This window comes from Heloderma suspectum, chromosome 4 (genome assembly GCF_057233095.1).
Source record: "Heloderma suspectum isolate Gila_16-S chromosome 4, 16-S_ref, whole genome shotgun sequence".
Lineage (NCBI taxonomy): Eukaryota > Metazoa > Chordata > Lepidosauria > Squamata > Helodermatidae > Heloderma > Heloderma suspectum.
In genome coordinates, this window is record NC_139461.1 from 267,609,143 (window position 1) to 267,626,476 (window position 17,334).

Sequence of the window (17,334 nt, forward strand, 5' to 3'; positions counted from 1 at the left end):
TCTTTAATAGGTACTGTTTCTTTCCTAATTGTGGTGCTAAGCTGACTATTTCCTTCTTTTGTATATCCCCTTTTTCTCTTCCAGGGTACTGAAATGAGAATGGCCAGGTCCTGACTCTAGAGTGTGCACATTCTCCAGTTTTCCCCGTTTCAAACTGAATGAGTTCCTTCATCCCTCTCCTCCTTAAAAAAGGCAATGCATTGCTCCTGGAGAAGGTAAGTGCATTTGCTTTGTGTGTGTGGGTATGAGAAGGTGGGAAGTAGTCTCCAGCTGTTGCCAGTTTTCTTTTCCTGGGATCATCTTTTTGCATCTCAGCAAAGTGTAGATTTTCCAGGTTTGTTGGCAGAGCACGTGCTTTGTTTGAATGAAGCCCTGGGATCAATGTGTCTCATCTCAAGGCCATTCCAAGCATTACATAGCAAGAAACATGGGTTTGCTACTGTGTGTATGCTTAGCAGGCAACTGCAGCCAAACCTAACTCTCTGATGAGTGTACCTGTATTATACATGTGTGTGTTGTACTCACAATTTACATTTTGAGGTGTGCACTTAAAATAGTCTGAGATGTACCCCTAAATCACATAATGTATGAAGTGGCTCCCAAAAGATCTGAATTGCTGAGGTGCTTGGCGCTTTGGAAAGTCCCATTTTTGACAGCACAGGGTTGGATGGACCACTAATCTGACTCAAAGCAACATGTCTTGTACTGGTTTTGTAGACTCATGGCAGTAGAACAGGTGAATGAATATGCACATAGTTGTTAGTTTAGTTAGGTAGGGAGGTAGTTTATTAAATGTATATCTCACTTCACACAACCATGAAGAGTCCCATAAGTGATTTACAAAAAAGAATAAAATATAAAGAATGCAATATAACAATAAAATCAATAAAACCATACAAATTACTAAACACTTCCCCCTACCCCCCACCCCCACATCCAGCATAGGAATGAACAACAAAAATAATCACCTAGTCCAGACATTTAAAACTAGCAAAATGCTCAGGAGAAGAGAAATGTCTTTGCCTGGTCCGAAAGGCTGATAGTTGGCATCAGCCAAGCTTCCCTGGGGAGAGCTTTCCATAATTGGAGGTCTACCACAGAGAAGTTCTGCTCTCTCATCGCCTCTCTGCAAACATGTCTTGGAGGGGGCATGGAGAGAAGGTCCTCAGATGTCAATCTCATGGTTTGGGCAGGTTTGTATGGGGAAAGGTGGTCTTTGAGGTACTGGTATGTGTCTGTGTATTACATGGTGCCTAGCTGTGTGTGGTTCCTGGGCAGACAAAATGATTGTGTGAACATTTGTATGTACAGGTAAGAGTGTATTAAGTTAGGAAAAGCTGTTAAAGGATGAAGCATTGTTGCCACTGTACACAAATGAACCAAATAATTATACCTGTAAAACCTGAAAGTGTGATGTTCTGATGGATGGTAATAAACGGTGTCTGTAGTTGTGAATTTGGGTGCAGTCCTATTGGGATAGTTGGCTGCCTCCAAACTCAGAGGTGGCCGACTATCCAGTGCAGGGTGGGCGGAGCACGGAGGGGATCGTCTCCTCAACGCTCTGGCCCCCCTGCATTTGCAGTTAGGCGATTTTGGGTGTCTGGCTGGGGGCTTTGGGGCAGGGGGAGGGTGGAAGACACATAGGAAACATCATAACGATGCTTCGGTGGTCTCCTCCCCACCCCCCGGGAATGCCCCCTTTTCGCCCACTCCATGCTGTAGTTACAAGCACGGAGATGGGGAAGAAGCATGCCACCTATGAGGTGGTGGGGGAGAGGGCAGGGAGCACAGTTTCTGGGGACCGAAAAATCCTATGCTCCCTTAATTTCTAAAACTAAATGATGTGATATTTCCTTAGAAAATCTGTTTCCCTTTTCAATCTTATTATATCTTTTTATTTTTATTGAACTTGTATTTTGATCAGATGGTTTTCTTTACATAATTTAAAAAAAGCAAAACATAACCAACAGTTCACAAATTTATATTTCTCTTTAGGGTGTTCAGGAATGGGGGAAGTGGAAGATGGAAATGTTGCACTCATTTATTTTCCTTTAAAATCTTTATATCTCACTTTTCTGCTTGATGGAAAAGGTGAGGCTTCTTCAAGGTGGCTTAACCTTATGGTCACAGCTATAGGAGACCTCCCCACAAAGTTTTAGGAGAAATGTGGTAATTTTAAAGCAGTTGTCATATGGTTCCTAGTTATCTGAATCTTCAGAGGAAAAAGTGTTATTGTCTTTATCTAGCATAAACTGAAACTACTATTTGTCAATATCTGTCACCTTGTGTTCGCAAACTTATTTACTGTAAACTCCTAAGCATGTCTACTCAGAAACCCCACTGTGCATTCAAGTAGGGTCTGTTCTCTAGCACGTGCGTTTAAGATTGCAGCTCCAGATTCTGATTCCAAAAACATAGCCTTATTAGTCTCTTACAGCAAATGCAACAGAGTTCTGTGATACTTTAAAGGCTAACAAATGGATTGAAAGGTCATGCCACAATACATTGTTTAGTATTTAAGATGCCATAGCGCTCTTTATTATTTGGACTCCAGAGGCTCTTCCTTCTTGAGTACAATTTTTGTCTGGGCATGTCACAGCTCTACAGGGAGGTCATTATATTAAAAGACTTACAAAACAGACCTGGTGTGTTTGCATTTTTACTGTGAGCTTTTTGTCTTGTGTTTTGCAGAAGTGATATACACCCCAAAATTGATGATAATGAAAATACAGAAGAAAGAAAAACAGGTTGGTAACCCTTTACATCCCCAATAAATACAACAGGGGCCAGGAACTATTCTGGCCGTGGGGGCTGGATTGCCTCCTGGGGTACCCCTGAGAGCAGGATGATGTCAAGGGATGGGCCCCTTCTTCCTCCCAAACCCCCACCCATTCCCCCAAAGCCTCACCCATTCCCCCAAAGCCTCATCCCCTGATGCCATCTGACTCCTCCATGCAAAAAGAGAACAGAGAAAGGGGAAGCTTTTCCCTGCTCAGCACCAGAGAATGGCTGCCTTTCTCTAGCACTAGGCATGGTAACCCCATTCTTATCTCCTTATAGTTCCTTACAGGGTTGTTGTAAGGATTACAACAAGGTAATGCACGCCTAGCTCTTTGAACAGTGCTCTATTCTGTTCTCTGTTCAAATGCTTGTCGTTATTGTTGTTAACATTATTGCAGTAGTATTGATAGTAGTATTATTAACATACACACCTTTCATATTTCAAAAAACGCAGCTGTATTGATGTTCAGGTATATGTGAATTTATTTCAGTTTAATCAAGCAGTTTAAAGGGTAAAAAACCCCAAACACAAAATATCTTCAGTCCTTTTCCTTCCTCTGTGTATCTGGATCTGCTGCTTTTTTTGATATGCTGGTGCTGCTCACCAAATAAGTATGCTTGAGAGACTGATGAAGCAGCAGCGATTGTATTTTGTGTGTGTGCACAGGGCAATCCTGACTGTGGCCTACGTGATTGAAGGAAGGTGCCTGCTTTAATGTATGGGAGCTTCACCATCTGTTTGGATGCATGGAACAAACTGATCTGTTCCATTGCTGATTTCTGCTCTGCCCCTTTCTTAAATAGGAATTTTTAAAGTGAGCTTCTTACAAAGGAATAATTCTACCCTTCTAAGCCTGCTCTGAAACAAAGTGTTAAAACAACGTTGACCAACAACTATCTCCCTTTTTGGAGTTTGGCTTTAATGACAAAGGAACTAAAAGAAACAAATTTAGTTCTGGCCTCTTCATCTGCTGATCTTGCTTCTAAGGTTGCTTCCTTGGTTCTAGTTAGCACCATATCCCAAATCTTGTCTCCAGAGAGGAGAACACACTCAGCCATTTTCTTGTTGCCTAACTTTTGTTTGTTCTTTCAGAAATGGCTATTTGCTGGTAGCCTTTTTTGCTCCTTCCATCCTTCCCTGTTTCACAGTAGCTGCTGCTGCTGGTGTGTGTGTTCAATCGTAATTATATGTTCATGTTTTTGTAATATTGTAATACTGCCTTGGGAGGGCAGTGTGCACTGAAAGATGGGTTAAAAATCTCGATGATGATGATGATGCCCTTTTGCAGGCTCCAAAGCTGTGTTGGTGGGATATCAAAGTGTGAGTTGGGGACATGGTATAGGGTCAGATTACATCTCAGTTACACAACTGTAAATCCAGCAGGATGAATAGCCACATCAGCTAGAAGGCATCTTTCATCTGGGAATTGTGATACACCACAGGAATTGTGGTGTATCACCTGGGCAGTGGCCTCTGTTTAGATAAAAGTCAGGAGATCCCAAACTTTCTGTCCTTAACTTTGCAGAACAAACCTGGGATTTGTTCTGCATGGTACGTTACACATGTTCAGTTAAATGCAATAGAGAGTATTACATTGTGACTGCTTCTCCTCCTGTAATAGAGTATAAAATTGATTTTTTCTCTTCCTCATAATTGTAATTCCTATGTCCAGTATATTGTGCAAAATCTGCCTACATTGCAATCCAAGGGATTGTTATTGTGTCTATGTGTTGTTCGAATCAGTAAAACCTAGTTTTGTTTTGGTTTTGTGCATGGATTCTCACATTTTTGCAGCCAGAATAAATAACGCATTTGCATAGGGGTCCACAAATGCAGTGGCCATAGGCAAGCACATATTTGATTTTGGTGCCTGTCTGCCCCTGACCCAGTGAGAGATGCACAGCCTGGAGAACTAGGACATGGAAGTTGTTTCTCCCTTTGTGCTGGATGGGAAAGACTCGGGTAAGATCCGAGTTGCAGATGACTCGGGTAAGGGTTGAGGTTTTATCTATGACCTTGTGCTACCCTTAGAGACACTTGGAAGCAGCAAAAGGTCTCACTTTCTTTTAGTGTCTCCAACTCTGTCTCCTGCGCCAGAAAATAGGGGAGGGCCAGGATTCACCCCTGATTTTGTACTGGGCTTCAAAGGCGCCTGGAAGCTTAACTTACTGCTGCTTCTGTGTGTTTCCAAAGCTTAGTGTGGAGAGAGAGATAGGGCTCTTTCCCCTTGTCCTGTCTGTGTGCCAGAGAAAACAGGGGAGAGTTTTTTCTCTTTTGCTCATCCAACACAAAGGGAGAGACTCTTTCCTCCCTCCCTCGAGGGAGATGCAGCATTAATGGCAAGCACAAATAATGACCAACTTCCAGGGTTAGCCAGCATTTGTAGATTCCTGTGTTTGAATTAGGGATACTTGAAGAATATGATCTTTGCTAATTCCTATATAAAATGATCTAATCTGCCCCTCCCAGGCTAATGTGTAGATAAGAACTTTGATTTTGAGCAGATTTCAGACTTCTCTAGATGTTTTGATCAGTTCCCAGCAGTTTTAATTTATCAAAATATGCATTTTAATGTGTTTTTGAGAGAGGAAAAATATGCATTTATTGAGAGAGAGAGAGAGAGAGAAAATTAACATAAAGCAGATTAGTAGAATGGAGTGGAATTATGGGTAAAAATATGCAAAAGTAGCATAGACCGGAAATAGCTTCTTCCATCCCTAGTTTGCATATTGTTATTTTGCACAGTCTGTTCTTCATGCAGGATTCAGAAAATATATAATATTTTGGCACAGACTGAGGAACTTGGGCGCAGAAATAGTAGCCATGACTAGGTCTGCCTGTAGTTCAGGGGCTGAGCATATGCTTTGCGTGTGTAGGGTCACAGGTTCAGTCCTTGGAACTTCAATTTAAAATGATCTTGGATGGGAAGTCTGGGAAAGACTACTGATAGACATGAACAGGGTAGACTGGGCTGGATGAACAATTCAGTGTAAAGCAGCTCCTTCTACAACAGTAATGAAGCCCCACCCTGTGACTGCTAGGACTCTTGGTAGCGTGTAGCCCCGGCTGGTGTATGTGTATTCTGAAGGGCTATTATTTCATCTCATTTACCCACATATTTTATCTTGTTCTGAGACTTCCTTTAGCCTTAGAGAATCTGTATTGCTGTCCTTGGTGTATTCCTCTTTCCATGCTTTGGAGCTGGGACGCCAAGATTTATGCTTTACCTTGGAAGTCTATTTTTATTTTATCTATAATGTAAGATGACATTGGAGCCTTGGCTAGAATGGCATTTACATTACCTCTTCCCATTATTAATAATTTCCAGTGAGGTGGTTTGGAACAGATATTGTTGATGGACTGTGAAATATGTTGCCCCTTTTGTGATCTGAAGGGGTATGCCCAGGAAGGAAAAGGATGAGTATCAGAAGTGCCCCCACTGTCTTGCAGGGAAGGAAATGATGATTAGTTCTGTTTCGCATCTACAACAACCAAAACTGTCCTTCAACCATGTGTATTCCCTTCACAGGAAGTCTAGGTGGGAGGCCAGCTGTTTCTTATCTTTTCTGAAGGATATATTCAGTTCTGGATTTGATGTTGAAAAAAATTTCAAGGGTTCCTGCTACAGTTGAGGTAATGTTAGACAGAGGAATCATTGTTGTTCCCCCGCCCCCACCCCTGGCCTTCATAATACTAAAGTGTCTCTCCTGAAAGGTTTTTGGTTTCATTTTTCTTATTCTCCTTCCAGTGAGCAAAAGGGCATTCTTGTTTCACTGGTTTTTCTTCAGTTGTTGACTAACCTGAGAACTTTGGATTTGAGAGAGGGGAGAGCATTAAGGATAGCAAAACTGGTTATTCCTCTGTGTCTGAAAATCTCCAATTTACCCTGGAGCTATGAAAATAATAATGAGGCGTGTTCCCTAGATTTGGGACTAGTGCAGAAGCATATGTGAACCGCCCAGAGAGATTCGGCAATTGGTTGGTATAGAAATGAAATAAATAAATAAATGTGTGGATTTTAGAAGCAGAGCAGGCCAACATAATGTGCAGGATTCAGAAGAGGAATGTTTTATTAAGCTCTGAAGTGTTGATCCTTTTTTCTTTGTGTAGTTCTTCAGATTAAAACAGGAAATACTAGCAATTACTTAGAGCCAAATTACACATTGCAGGAGTAGCATATTTAAATAACATCCCAAGGACTTGGCACACCTGTTACTTAATAGTAAACAGCTGTACGGTCTCCGTAATCTGGATCAGGACCATGTGGGTGGAAGTGTTAACCCTTACTCTCCCTGTACTGTTTTCCCACTGAAAGTCCCACCTGAAGCTATTTGCCCCTGAATATCAGATTTACTGCAAATTTATTGATTTATTTTGAATGTGTATGTACTGCCATTCAATCAAATGGTCAAAAAGCGGTTAAGATAAAATACAGCACAACACTAAAAATTACATCCACCACCACCACCACAAAAAATAAAAACTAACAAAGCAGTAGACCTCAAAGCACCATAAAAAAAAATAAGCAGAATCAAATTAAGAATAAAAAGCTTAAGAAAATATAACATTCTTTCCTTGGTATCAAAAAGACAACAACATACTTACCAGGTGAGCCTCTCTGGGCACAGAGCATTCCACAATTGGTGTACCATCAACTGAAAAGACCCTCTTTCTGGCAGCTACCTGCTTCACTTCAGATGGTAGGGGCACCTCTACTAAGGATTTTAATGTACAGGTAGGTAGATATGGAGAGAAACAGTCCTTCAAGTACCTTGGTCCTAAGCTGGCAGGGTTCCCGCTGCGTGGAAGCTTCTACTCGCATTCAATTGAATGTGAGTAGACGACCCTTGCAGACCTCCTCACTCAATATAGTTGGGAACCTTGGGAGTGGAGTTGGCGTGTGCGGCGCCATCCCTCCTATACATGTTAGTGTACCCTGTTCAGGCATAACACCTGAATAGGACTTATATGTGTCCTGTATGCATGAAACTTTACTAAGCACTTCTTGCATGTGAACATGGGCAAGTACAAGCCTGAGTGCATGTAGAGACGTGAGTAAGTGCTGTTTCATGTGTGAACAGGCCTTTTGACAGCTTTCTTTCAGAGCTAGAGCATAGATCTGAAAAGACTGAGCTTGTGGGAACCTGCCTAATCTTTAAGATAGGCTTTGCATGCCTTTGTTAGGGTGCTCTTGCCATCAGAAGTTAGGTGGGTGATGCCTTTTCAGTGCAATTGCCTTCTCAGGCCAGCTGGTGAGCTTCCAGTATTGATGTCCTTCAGGCATCAGGTCAAGAACTTTTTGTTTTCTAAGGATTTTAACTGAATTATGTGTTGCTTTTATCTAATCTTAATTCAGTGGGGGCGTTTATTGTCTTTTCTACCATTGTAGCCTGTTATCTGTACATTTTGATTGTTTTAATAGGATGTTTTGTGGGTGTAAGCTATCTTTAACTAGAACAGCAGGATATAAATATTGTAATAAAACATCTTGCGTTGGGCAGAGTGGGCCCAGCAGGACTGTTGTCTGCCTCTCACTGAGGACTTCTCGAGTTAGCTTTTCATATATTGTCTGTGCTGATGGCAGTTTGGATTGTGAAGTAGCTCTGAGCTCTCTGGTTTGTCTGAAAACCTAAGTACATGTAATGCAGCTGCTGGTGCTTGATTCTGGCCCTGTTAACTCTGTTCTAGTATATAAAGCAAAAATTAATGGTGCTTACAGTGTCTAATATACTTGAGAAAGTTATTTTGATGAGTGTGCGCACTCACTTGCGTGTTGCCAATGTTAAGTGTTGTTGTAAGCGGTAGTAGCAACCAGCCCTTGTTTCTTTCAGGGGTTTTTTTTCCCAGTCTGGAGATGGGTGAAAAAGAATTGTAAAAAAGAAACTAATCAGATGTTTTACAAAACAGGCAGTATTACTGTCAGGAGTTTTCTTTGCCTTGTTTCACCACTTTAAAAATACCGGATTGAGTGCTGTTTCATGAAACTGCACAAACTCTGAAGAGATTTTAAAAAATAAAATAAAAATTTAACATTCATAACACAGTCCTTTGCCTAGAATGCAAAGCTGGTGGCTCGGGACAGCTCAGCAAAGTCAGGGCAGCTTATTCTTTTACATGTGGGAAAGCTGCTACACCCTTAGTCTGATTCCTGTTCCAGAACTTCGGAGGATTTTTAGAGAAATTCATAGCTGCCAGGGCTATATGAAATTCAATATGGTACCTGTAAGACTGTTGTGAATTCCTCTGAAATGTACTTGGATTATTAGGAGTCTGGCCAACAGATGCCTGGCCTGCTGTGTGAGCTTGAGGCTGGTAACTGGGTTAGGTCAATGGGTTTCATTTCTTATCTCTGTTTGAAGTGCAAGACTTTATAGAGGTAGGTGTGAGAGAGAATGTATGTTAGAAGTCAAGGAACAGACACGAAGGTATGGGAGCTAAAGTTTGGAAGAACCTGATCTGGAACTTCTAAACGAGGAAGACTTGGCTTGCTGGCCACAGGTTAGGAATGGGGTTGGCCAGGCCAGGAAAGAGTTATCCTGTTTCTTACCTAACCTCCCTCACCTCCATTCCTAACACTGTACTTTTCACTTATCTTCTCTACCTGCTCGTGGTGATAATGATCAAAATCATTATAACCTACTGTTACTTACCGTTAAATCTTTTCATTTTGTTGCTTCTCTTGTCTTGACCTTTTTTTTTTTCCATTCCTTCTCTTTTCTTCTGCCTTTCTGTACTCCCATCTTGAACCTTTTGGTCATCAAGAACCAGCCACTGTAAATACAGAGTCTCCTTTTTTAACTCTGGCTCCACCTTACTGTTTGAAACTTGGTTCCCTTGATATTTGGATGACCTCCTCATTTCCCAGCTTGCTGAAGACCCACCTGTTTATTTTTTGTTCTGCTTTCCCTAATGATGTTCTCCCCCCCCCCTTCCCTGTCCTTTTCCTTTTGTTTTATATTTCATTTAGATTGTGGTTTAGTGCAGCCACATATTTAATAATGCAGCCATTATTAAAAACAAGCTCCGGACAAGGCTATGCCCACTAGATTTGGATAGTGGGCATAGCCTTGTCCGGAGCTTGTTTTTAATAATGGCTGTATTTGTACATAATGCTAAACCATGATTTAGTACGGTGTTTGCAAGCTATAATGAGCCCGAGGAAAGCCTTGGACTGGTGTGTTCCCCTTCCCCTCTCTTTCTCCTGCAGGAAAAGGACTTTGTCAGTGTTTTTCACTTTCCCCTAATTTCTGCTTGTTTTGTGTCATACGAACCAGAGATCATGGGCTTATCGCAAATTCAGGTTAGTTTCAAAGCAAGCCAACTTCAAATCATGGCTTAGGAAGATGGCTTGTTTATCTAACCAGAGTTTGTGATAAACTGTGATACCTGGTTCATGTGACATGACAAGCTGAGATTAGGAGAACGTTAAATGTTGGCAAAGTCAGCTGTAGGGGCTGAGGAAAGGAGAAAGGGGGAGCATGAGAGTAAGGCTTTGCTTGGGCTCATTACGGCTCGTGTATGTAGACCTAAAATATAGTTTGGCGTTACATATGAACTCAGCCACTGTGTTTTACATTTTGCATACTTAGTAGTAAACTGTTAAGGAGATGGAGCACTTTTCTGACTCAGGCTAGGATCTAAAGGTGGGTTATGCTCACACAGGAGAAAATTCATGTCAGTAGAAGGAGCTTTTTCTCTCTCTTTCCTCCAGTGTTTCCCAATGATGAAGAGGTAAGCTGTTTTTTAAACCAATCAGGAGCTTGTTTCTTTGAAATCTGTGCATTGAAAAGAAAAAGTAAAGCTTTGGCTGCTTGTGTGTTCTCTCCTGCATGCGCATATCTGTTCTTTTGCAGCTCAGCCTCAGAAATTCATTCCTATGCTGGAAAAAAAATGCAGCTTGAAACATGAATGGCAGAGTAAGCATCCCCTTTTTTCACTTGGTATCTGCAGCTGGGATACACCATTTATATCAAGTTCTGGTATCAGATTGATCTTTGTGTTGGAAAAAAGCCACATGTGGAAGCACCCCTCAATTGTTTAGTGCGGTGTTCCCTTACAATAGGCAGGAACTACAGACCTATAGCTGTTGTAAGGTCCTTCATGGGTGATGGGTTGCAGGTGTGGAGCTGAAAGGTTTATCCTGGGCAGTGGGTTAATTAAATTTTAGTGGCCTCCTTTGAAGAGATTTCAGAACCTGCCTAGGGAGCACTGTGGTTTCTGCAAATACACAGGCAAACAGCTAAAAAAGTAGGTCACATTTTGAGGTCTACTAACCTTGACAGTTTGCCTTTAAAGTGCAATGCTCCCGCTGTGTTCACAGCAGCCCCTGTTGGGAAACAGATATTCTTCCTCCTCCTCCATTCTGCTGTAGGTATTCCCAACAGCTTTCTCTGAGCTACATGGTGCTAGAACCAGGACAGGTTTGGGGAAGATGTGCTGTGCACCCTGATTCTGCCTGATTCTGCCTTATTATCTGTTTCACTCTTTACGCCTTGGTATGGGGAAGGAGGGTGTCTTTTGTTTTTATTGCCAGAGATACAAATTTCTATCATGCTGCTGTGGAGGGTCCCCAACCCTCCGGAGCAACCTGACATGAGGCACATGGAACTACAGGGGGAAGGAGGAATTGTCTCCCAACCCCTTTCTTCCAGCATGAGGAGAACTCTGCTAAGTCCTATTCTGGATCCAACCCAATTAAAATGAGAGGGATGAGAAGGCCTGGTCTGTTCCACAGGACATGACAGATGGTTCCTTGGTGGCCCAGCAGTCTATTTGGCTGCAGATGCTTTTGAATTACAGAGCTTCAGCTATTGAGTGGTATTGAAATGTGATAGATAGATAGATAGATAGATAGACAGACAGACAGACAGACAGACAGACAGACAGAGTTGACTTCCTTGCCAGCATCCACATACAGCTGTATTGTTGATACTATGTCAGTCCCAGAGATAGAGATTAATTTGAAATGATATGTTTTATTAGCAGAATTTAATGGTGATTTCTTTAAAAAAAAACACCAAAGGTTTATGGTACATCGACCCATTCTTGTAGCTAAGATGGAGTAGTTGGAACAAATACCAAGTCCCGTGTAAGAAGGAAAAAGAATGGGAGGAGCCTGTGATGTGTTAGTTGTTAACTACATTAGAATTTCATATGCCATAGTCAAACATGGAGAAAATGTATATTTCAAGAGAATGTTAGATGTTCATGTAATCAGAAGCTGTAGTTGGCGCTAGGAAGTATAATCTTAGTTATGCATTTATAATTACAGTTCTTTTCCCAACATCTTTACTTATTTCTTCCAGCAGGGGGCCTGAGCTATTCAGGTTATGAAGTGGCTACAAGACATCTGATCACTAAAGAATAATTATAGCAATTGTGTTTCAAGTGTTGGTAGGGCTGCAACAAATGTTTTCCTATTATGAATTTTGGCTTGAACCAGATCCCACAAAATGATTCTACATGTCCCTTTCATAGGAATATGCACTGAATGTCAAATCCAAAATATAGGATGTGATACACCCCTGCTATACACACTTACCTTACACTTATGCTTAGCCATTCATTCTCTTACATTGCAAATCCTATACTTGTCTACCCAGAAGTAAGCCACATTGGGTTCAGTGGGACTTACTCCCAAGTAAGTGTGTATAAGATTGCAGCCTTAAAGTGATTTTTCAACAGTAAACAATCATATATAAAATTAGGCAAGAAACAACATTCTTCAGACTGAAGAGAACTAACAAATGTATAGGAACAGAGCAACAGAGACATGATAGGAATTATACAAATGCATAGCCATGGGGATAACTCATAGTTACAACACAGAAGAACCTTTATTAAGAACCTGTGCAGAAATATGAACGCATCAGCTTATAATGTTGATTCACGGAAAAATACCACTGCTTAGTCCTTTTTCTTTCACTGTTAATTTTAAGTGGCATTTTAAAAATGACTTTTTTTGGAAGATTTTCAGTTACAGAAGAACAATACATTAACCAGCATTTCATTAACTGCTCATTTCAAACATAGCTTTTCATTTAAGACAATGAATTAATTCCACATGGTTTTTCCAGTCTGATTTTCCAGATATAACGAATCATGTTCACTATTGTGGTTGCTGCAAGGCTCAAATGAGTTTTTTCTGTTTCCAGACAGTGAGATCAGGCTTAGAAGCCCTCATGGTTTTACATATGACATACTATGAACATAAGAGGAAGAAGAGTGTATTGACTGTTGCAGATAATTGCACAATATCAAACTCAGTCCTTGCCACTGATATTTTCTTCATGCAGTGTTCAGATTGCAAGGTTTAGGATTTGCATTTCCACTTCCCTGCATACAAGGACTCCAGTATTCTATACCTGTTAGCAATCAGTTATTGAAAATAGCAACAAAAATGGCAGATATGCCTAAATGCCACCGATCGATCTCCCCAAACAGAAAGCTAGTATTTTGTCACCTTTATATCCTGATCTTCCTCCAAGGAGCTCAAGACAATATGTACATGATCATCTCATGTTATCCTTGCAATAACCCTGTAAGGTAGCTTTGCCTGAGAGTGAGTGAATTGCCCAAGACCATCCAGTGGAGTCCCTTGGCTGAAAGGAGACTTGGTTTCTCATATCCAGATTGGCACTTCAGACAACACACTGTACTGGGTCTACCAGTTAAGGGTATTGCAACATAACACAGAATAAGCAAGAAAAAGAATGATGTCTTATTTTATGCATGGCTGTCATGTCATGGATCTTTTTACTTGGTATTGTGGTTTGTATTGCTATGGGCTTATTAAATCATGGTGCCCTTTGGTGCTTCGGGAGCTGTGGTACAATTGCAGCTGGTGCCAAAGCAGCAACAAGGGGGAAATGATGGCAGCAAACAGGATCATATTTGAGCAACGTTTCTCTTCCTTGTCCACTGGCAGCCTCTGCATGCTCCCCAGAATGCCACTGTAAGCATCGACCAGCCCTGAGTTCCCTTTGACATGGCCTTTTCCAGCCCTGGGTCCTCAGATATTGTTTCACTACAGTTCACATCATCCCCAGCCAGCATGGGCAATGGTCATGGATGAAGGAAGTTGTAGTCCAACAACATCTAGGGACTCAAGGTTGGGGACAGCTGTTTTAGCTTGACATGCGAGGAGAATTAATATATCAGTATGATCAGCAACAAGTGTCATGTGGCCATCAGTAGTTCCAATATAATGGTCCACATGATTGCCCTTCATGCATTAATTGTATGAAGGAGTCTCCACAAGTACACAAGGACAGGGCCATGCTTCTGTCCCTGTCCCCAATGACATACAGCTTCTTCACCCCCGACATTAACACTTAATGTTTGGACGTTGGGGACAGGGAAGCTGTGCGATGTCGGGGACAGGGCCCTTGGACTCATCGAGACTCCTTCTCATGATTAGTGTGTGAAGGCTATTGTGAGCTATGAACTAGAAGAAGTAATGTGCTTGTATCATACAGCTTGTGTGCTCAATGATTGCTGCAGAATGGAATAGAAAAATCCATCCATCTGCATAATTGCTGAAGCTCCTAAACTTGTTGGTGTCCAGATCACCAAGGCTTTGTGTTTTTACAGTTATCTGAAAAAGATGTCAATAGTTGTTTTGCAGAAAGTTAGCAAATTTGGTCTGTACTTGCAATCAAAATATTATTTCCTCCTAAAATCTTCTAATTTCTTCTCAAAATGATAAATCCTGTAAAGTTCAACACTGTAGAGGGAGAAAGTCTCTGCTCCACATAAGAACATAAGAAGAGCTATGCTAGATCAGACTAAAGGCCTATCTAGTCCAGTATTCTGTATCCATAGTGGGCAACTAGAGATGGCTGTGGGAAATCCACAAGCAGACTATGAGTGCAATGGCACTTTCAGACTTGTGTTCCCAGCAACTGGTATACAAAAGCATACTGCGTCTGATACTGGAGGTTGCACATAGCCATCATGACTAGTAGCAATTGATAGCCTTATTCCCCATGAATTTGTCTAATTGCCTTTTAAAGCTATCCAATTGACCATCACTATATATACATATGAAGAAGTAGCACATTTTTCATGGGCACCTGTTGCCTTAACTCCTTCCTCTTTTTGGCAACATATAACACTGTACAAAATTAAAAAGTTCAAACAGGGATGATAGCATTTCTCACTGTGAAATACATGGCTTGGGACCACAATACCTGATGGAGTGCCTCTCCTGACATGAACCTGAGAGGACCTTCTCAGTGCTGGCCCCCCAACTGTGGAATGATCTCCCCAATGAGGCCCACCTGGCGCCAACATTATTATCTTTTCAATGTCAGGGCCTGTCTCTTTTCTTAGGCATTTAGTGGCATATGTGTATACTGTTTGTTTGTGGTTTATGTAAATGGTTTTAAAACTTGGATACTGTATTTTTAATGTTTCTTACTGTAATTTAATGTTTAATGTTTTTAATCTTTGCAAACTGCCCAGAGAGCCTTGGCTATGGGGCGGTATAGAAATGTAGTAGTAGTAATAATAATAATCTGACCACAACATATCTGAAATTGAATATTGATGTAACAGAGCACTAAACACAATTGCTAGATGATGGCAAAGAAATGTGTTTTCCCTCACCCTGCTTTGGTTATATTTATTACTGTTTGTGTACCTAAGATGGGACACTTTGATTCACAGGACTTTGTAGAACTTTGTATCATTAGCAAATTGTTTTATCATAGGTTGCTTCCAATCAACACTAAAAAAAAAAAAAATTTCTTTCTAACACTATACTAATGCTACCTCTGTTCAGTTCCAAGGTGAAGAACACATTTTAAGTGTTCAAAACACTTCACAGATATTTTCTGCCCCCACCCGTTTTTTTTTTTTAACTTTCCTCCCTTCTGCCTTCTCCTGTCCTAGATGTTTATGGAAATGGAATTTGATTCATTATCTAGCAGTCACTATGGTTGGCACTAAGGCAGTACTTCCTCCCTGCATGTTTTTCTTTGCAAGGAAAAGTAAATCAGCGCGTCTGCGTGTGTGTGTCATATACAGCTCCTAAAGAAACTTTCACACAGCTGCCGGAGAGGGAAGCCGTGACCTGGCTTTGGCAATTGCCTTGTAAAACACACCAGTACCAGTGAACTGGGAATCTATGTGGCGAGGACCAACTCCAAGCAGGTGGGCAGAATTCCAGAGCCTTTAGAAGGGAAGCAAGTGATTTCTACTTGCCTGGAAGCAGTCGCCGTAGTCCACCTAACTCATTTCTCCTTTTCCTCTGCCGAAGGCAGAAGGCAGATATCTTCGGAGCTCTTCGGAGCAACATCTGTAGCAATGACAACTGCGGATACTTCACCTTGACCCTGTTGCCACCATTGCTTTTTTGTTTTTGAAGTCCTTTTATGGTGGGAAGGAAGAAAGAAAAACAAAGTGGGGAATGTTTTTAAAAAGGCCTCACTGTTTTTAAACACATTCTTCAAGCTTTTGAAGTGTCAGCAGAACCAGGGTATGTTTTTAGAAGTCTAACCATGTATTTGGAGTTTCAGAAATACCTCAAGCGTCATCACTCATTAGATAAACTGTGAAATATGCTGAGCCACTGGTGATCTTCTGTAGTCATTCATTTCTCATCACTAGGGACTGCAGAGGGAAAGAAGGGTGAAGTCACCCCTCCCAGAAGCAGCCATTCACAAGCACTCACTGATCTGAGGAGGGCTTTTTTTTTTTTTTTTTAAATGACATGTATATGGATCAGAGATGGAGATAACATATATACGTTAATTAAAAACAAAAACACAAATTATGTAGAGATAAACCCGACAAGGCTTTCCTGTTACATTGTCAGTTTCTGATTATCAGGGCTGAACAGTAGGCAGCTGCTCAGATGGAGGTAGGAGCTGAGACTCAGGAGCTGTGATTCAGTGATGGAGAACAAGGCAGAAGTTAGTGGTACAGAACCATGCCAGAGCCTGGAAGACAGCTTTGCCTAGGCCAGGGGAAGGCAACCTGCTATCCTCTGGATGTTTTATACTACAACTTCCAGAATTCCTGGCCATTGGCCATGTTGGCTGGGGCTTATGGGAGTTGTTGGCTGAAACATGTGACGGATGCCAGGTTGCCTACCCCTGGCTAGGCAATGTCCTACCTCACACAAAAGAGCCTTAATAGGCCTTCCTAATAGGACTGAACCATTCTAGTGCCTAGGAACCCTTAATGTGTAGGAAAATGCAGCCTGGTGGCTCAGCAGATGGGGGCAGATGCTCACAAAGCTGAAGGATTCCAGTTATAGTGCTGGGGACCCCTTACACTGGAGTGATGGTGATGGTGGAAGATCAGGCAGGCAATGGAGATAGACACAGTTCCGCACTTTCACCAACCACATCAAAAATGATACTATGAAGGTTCTGGGTTGAGGAGACTTTCCCTACTGGCAGACCCCCTTTTTGTATAAGGGTTCCCCCAAAGATAATTCAGGCTGAATTTTCTGACACATCCCAAGCTGTCCACCTGTTTGGAGGTGATGGTGGTAGTTCTAAGCCCTACAGACAAGTACCCCTCCCTCCAACCTGGTTCAGGGT

The 17,334-nt window shown here is 41.6% G+C and overlaps 1 protein-coding gene across 5 annotated transcripts in view; it reads left to right on the plus strand.

Annotated features, from left to right (window-relative positions):
* The window catches only part of CHD6 (chromodomain helicase DNA binding protein 6), a 160,345-nt gene that overhangs the window by 59,707 nt on the left and 83,304 nt on the right, over window positions 1-17,334 (plus strand). For 2 of the 5 annotated variants that reach the window (XM_084853779.1, XM_084853781.1), the window contains exons 2-4: window positions 85-215; window positions 2,692-2,747; window positions 6,312-6,415. In XM_084853779.1, the coding sequence (XP_084709905.1) occupies window positions 6,377-6,415 (39 nt within the window). In that variant the 5' untranslated portion in view covers window positions 85-215; window positions 2,692-2,747; window positions 6,312-6,376. Of the gene's footprint in view, window positions 1-84; window positions 216-2,691; window positions 2,748-6,311; window positions 6,416-10,635; window positions 10,699-15,868; window positions 15,938-16,043; window positions 16,263-17,334 lie in introns of those variants that run through there. The other 3 variants (XM_084853783.1, XM_084853780.1, XM_084853784.1) reach the window with 3 other exon arrangements.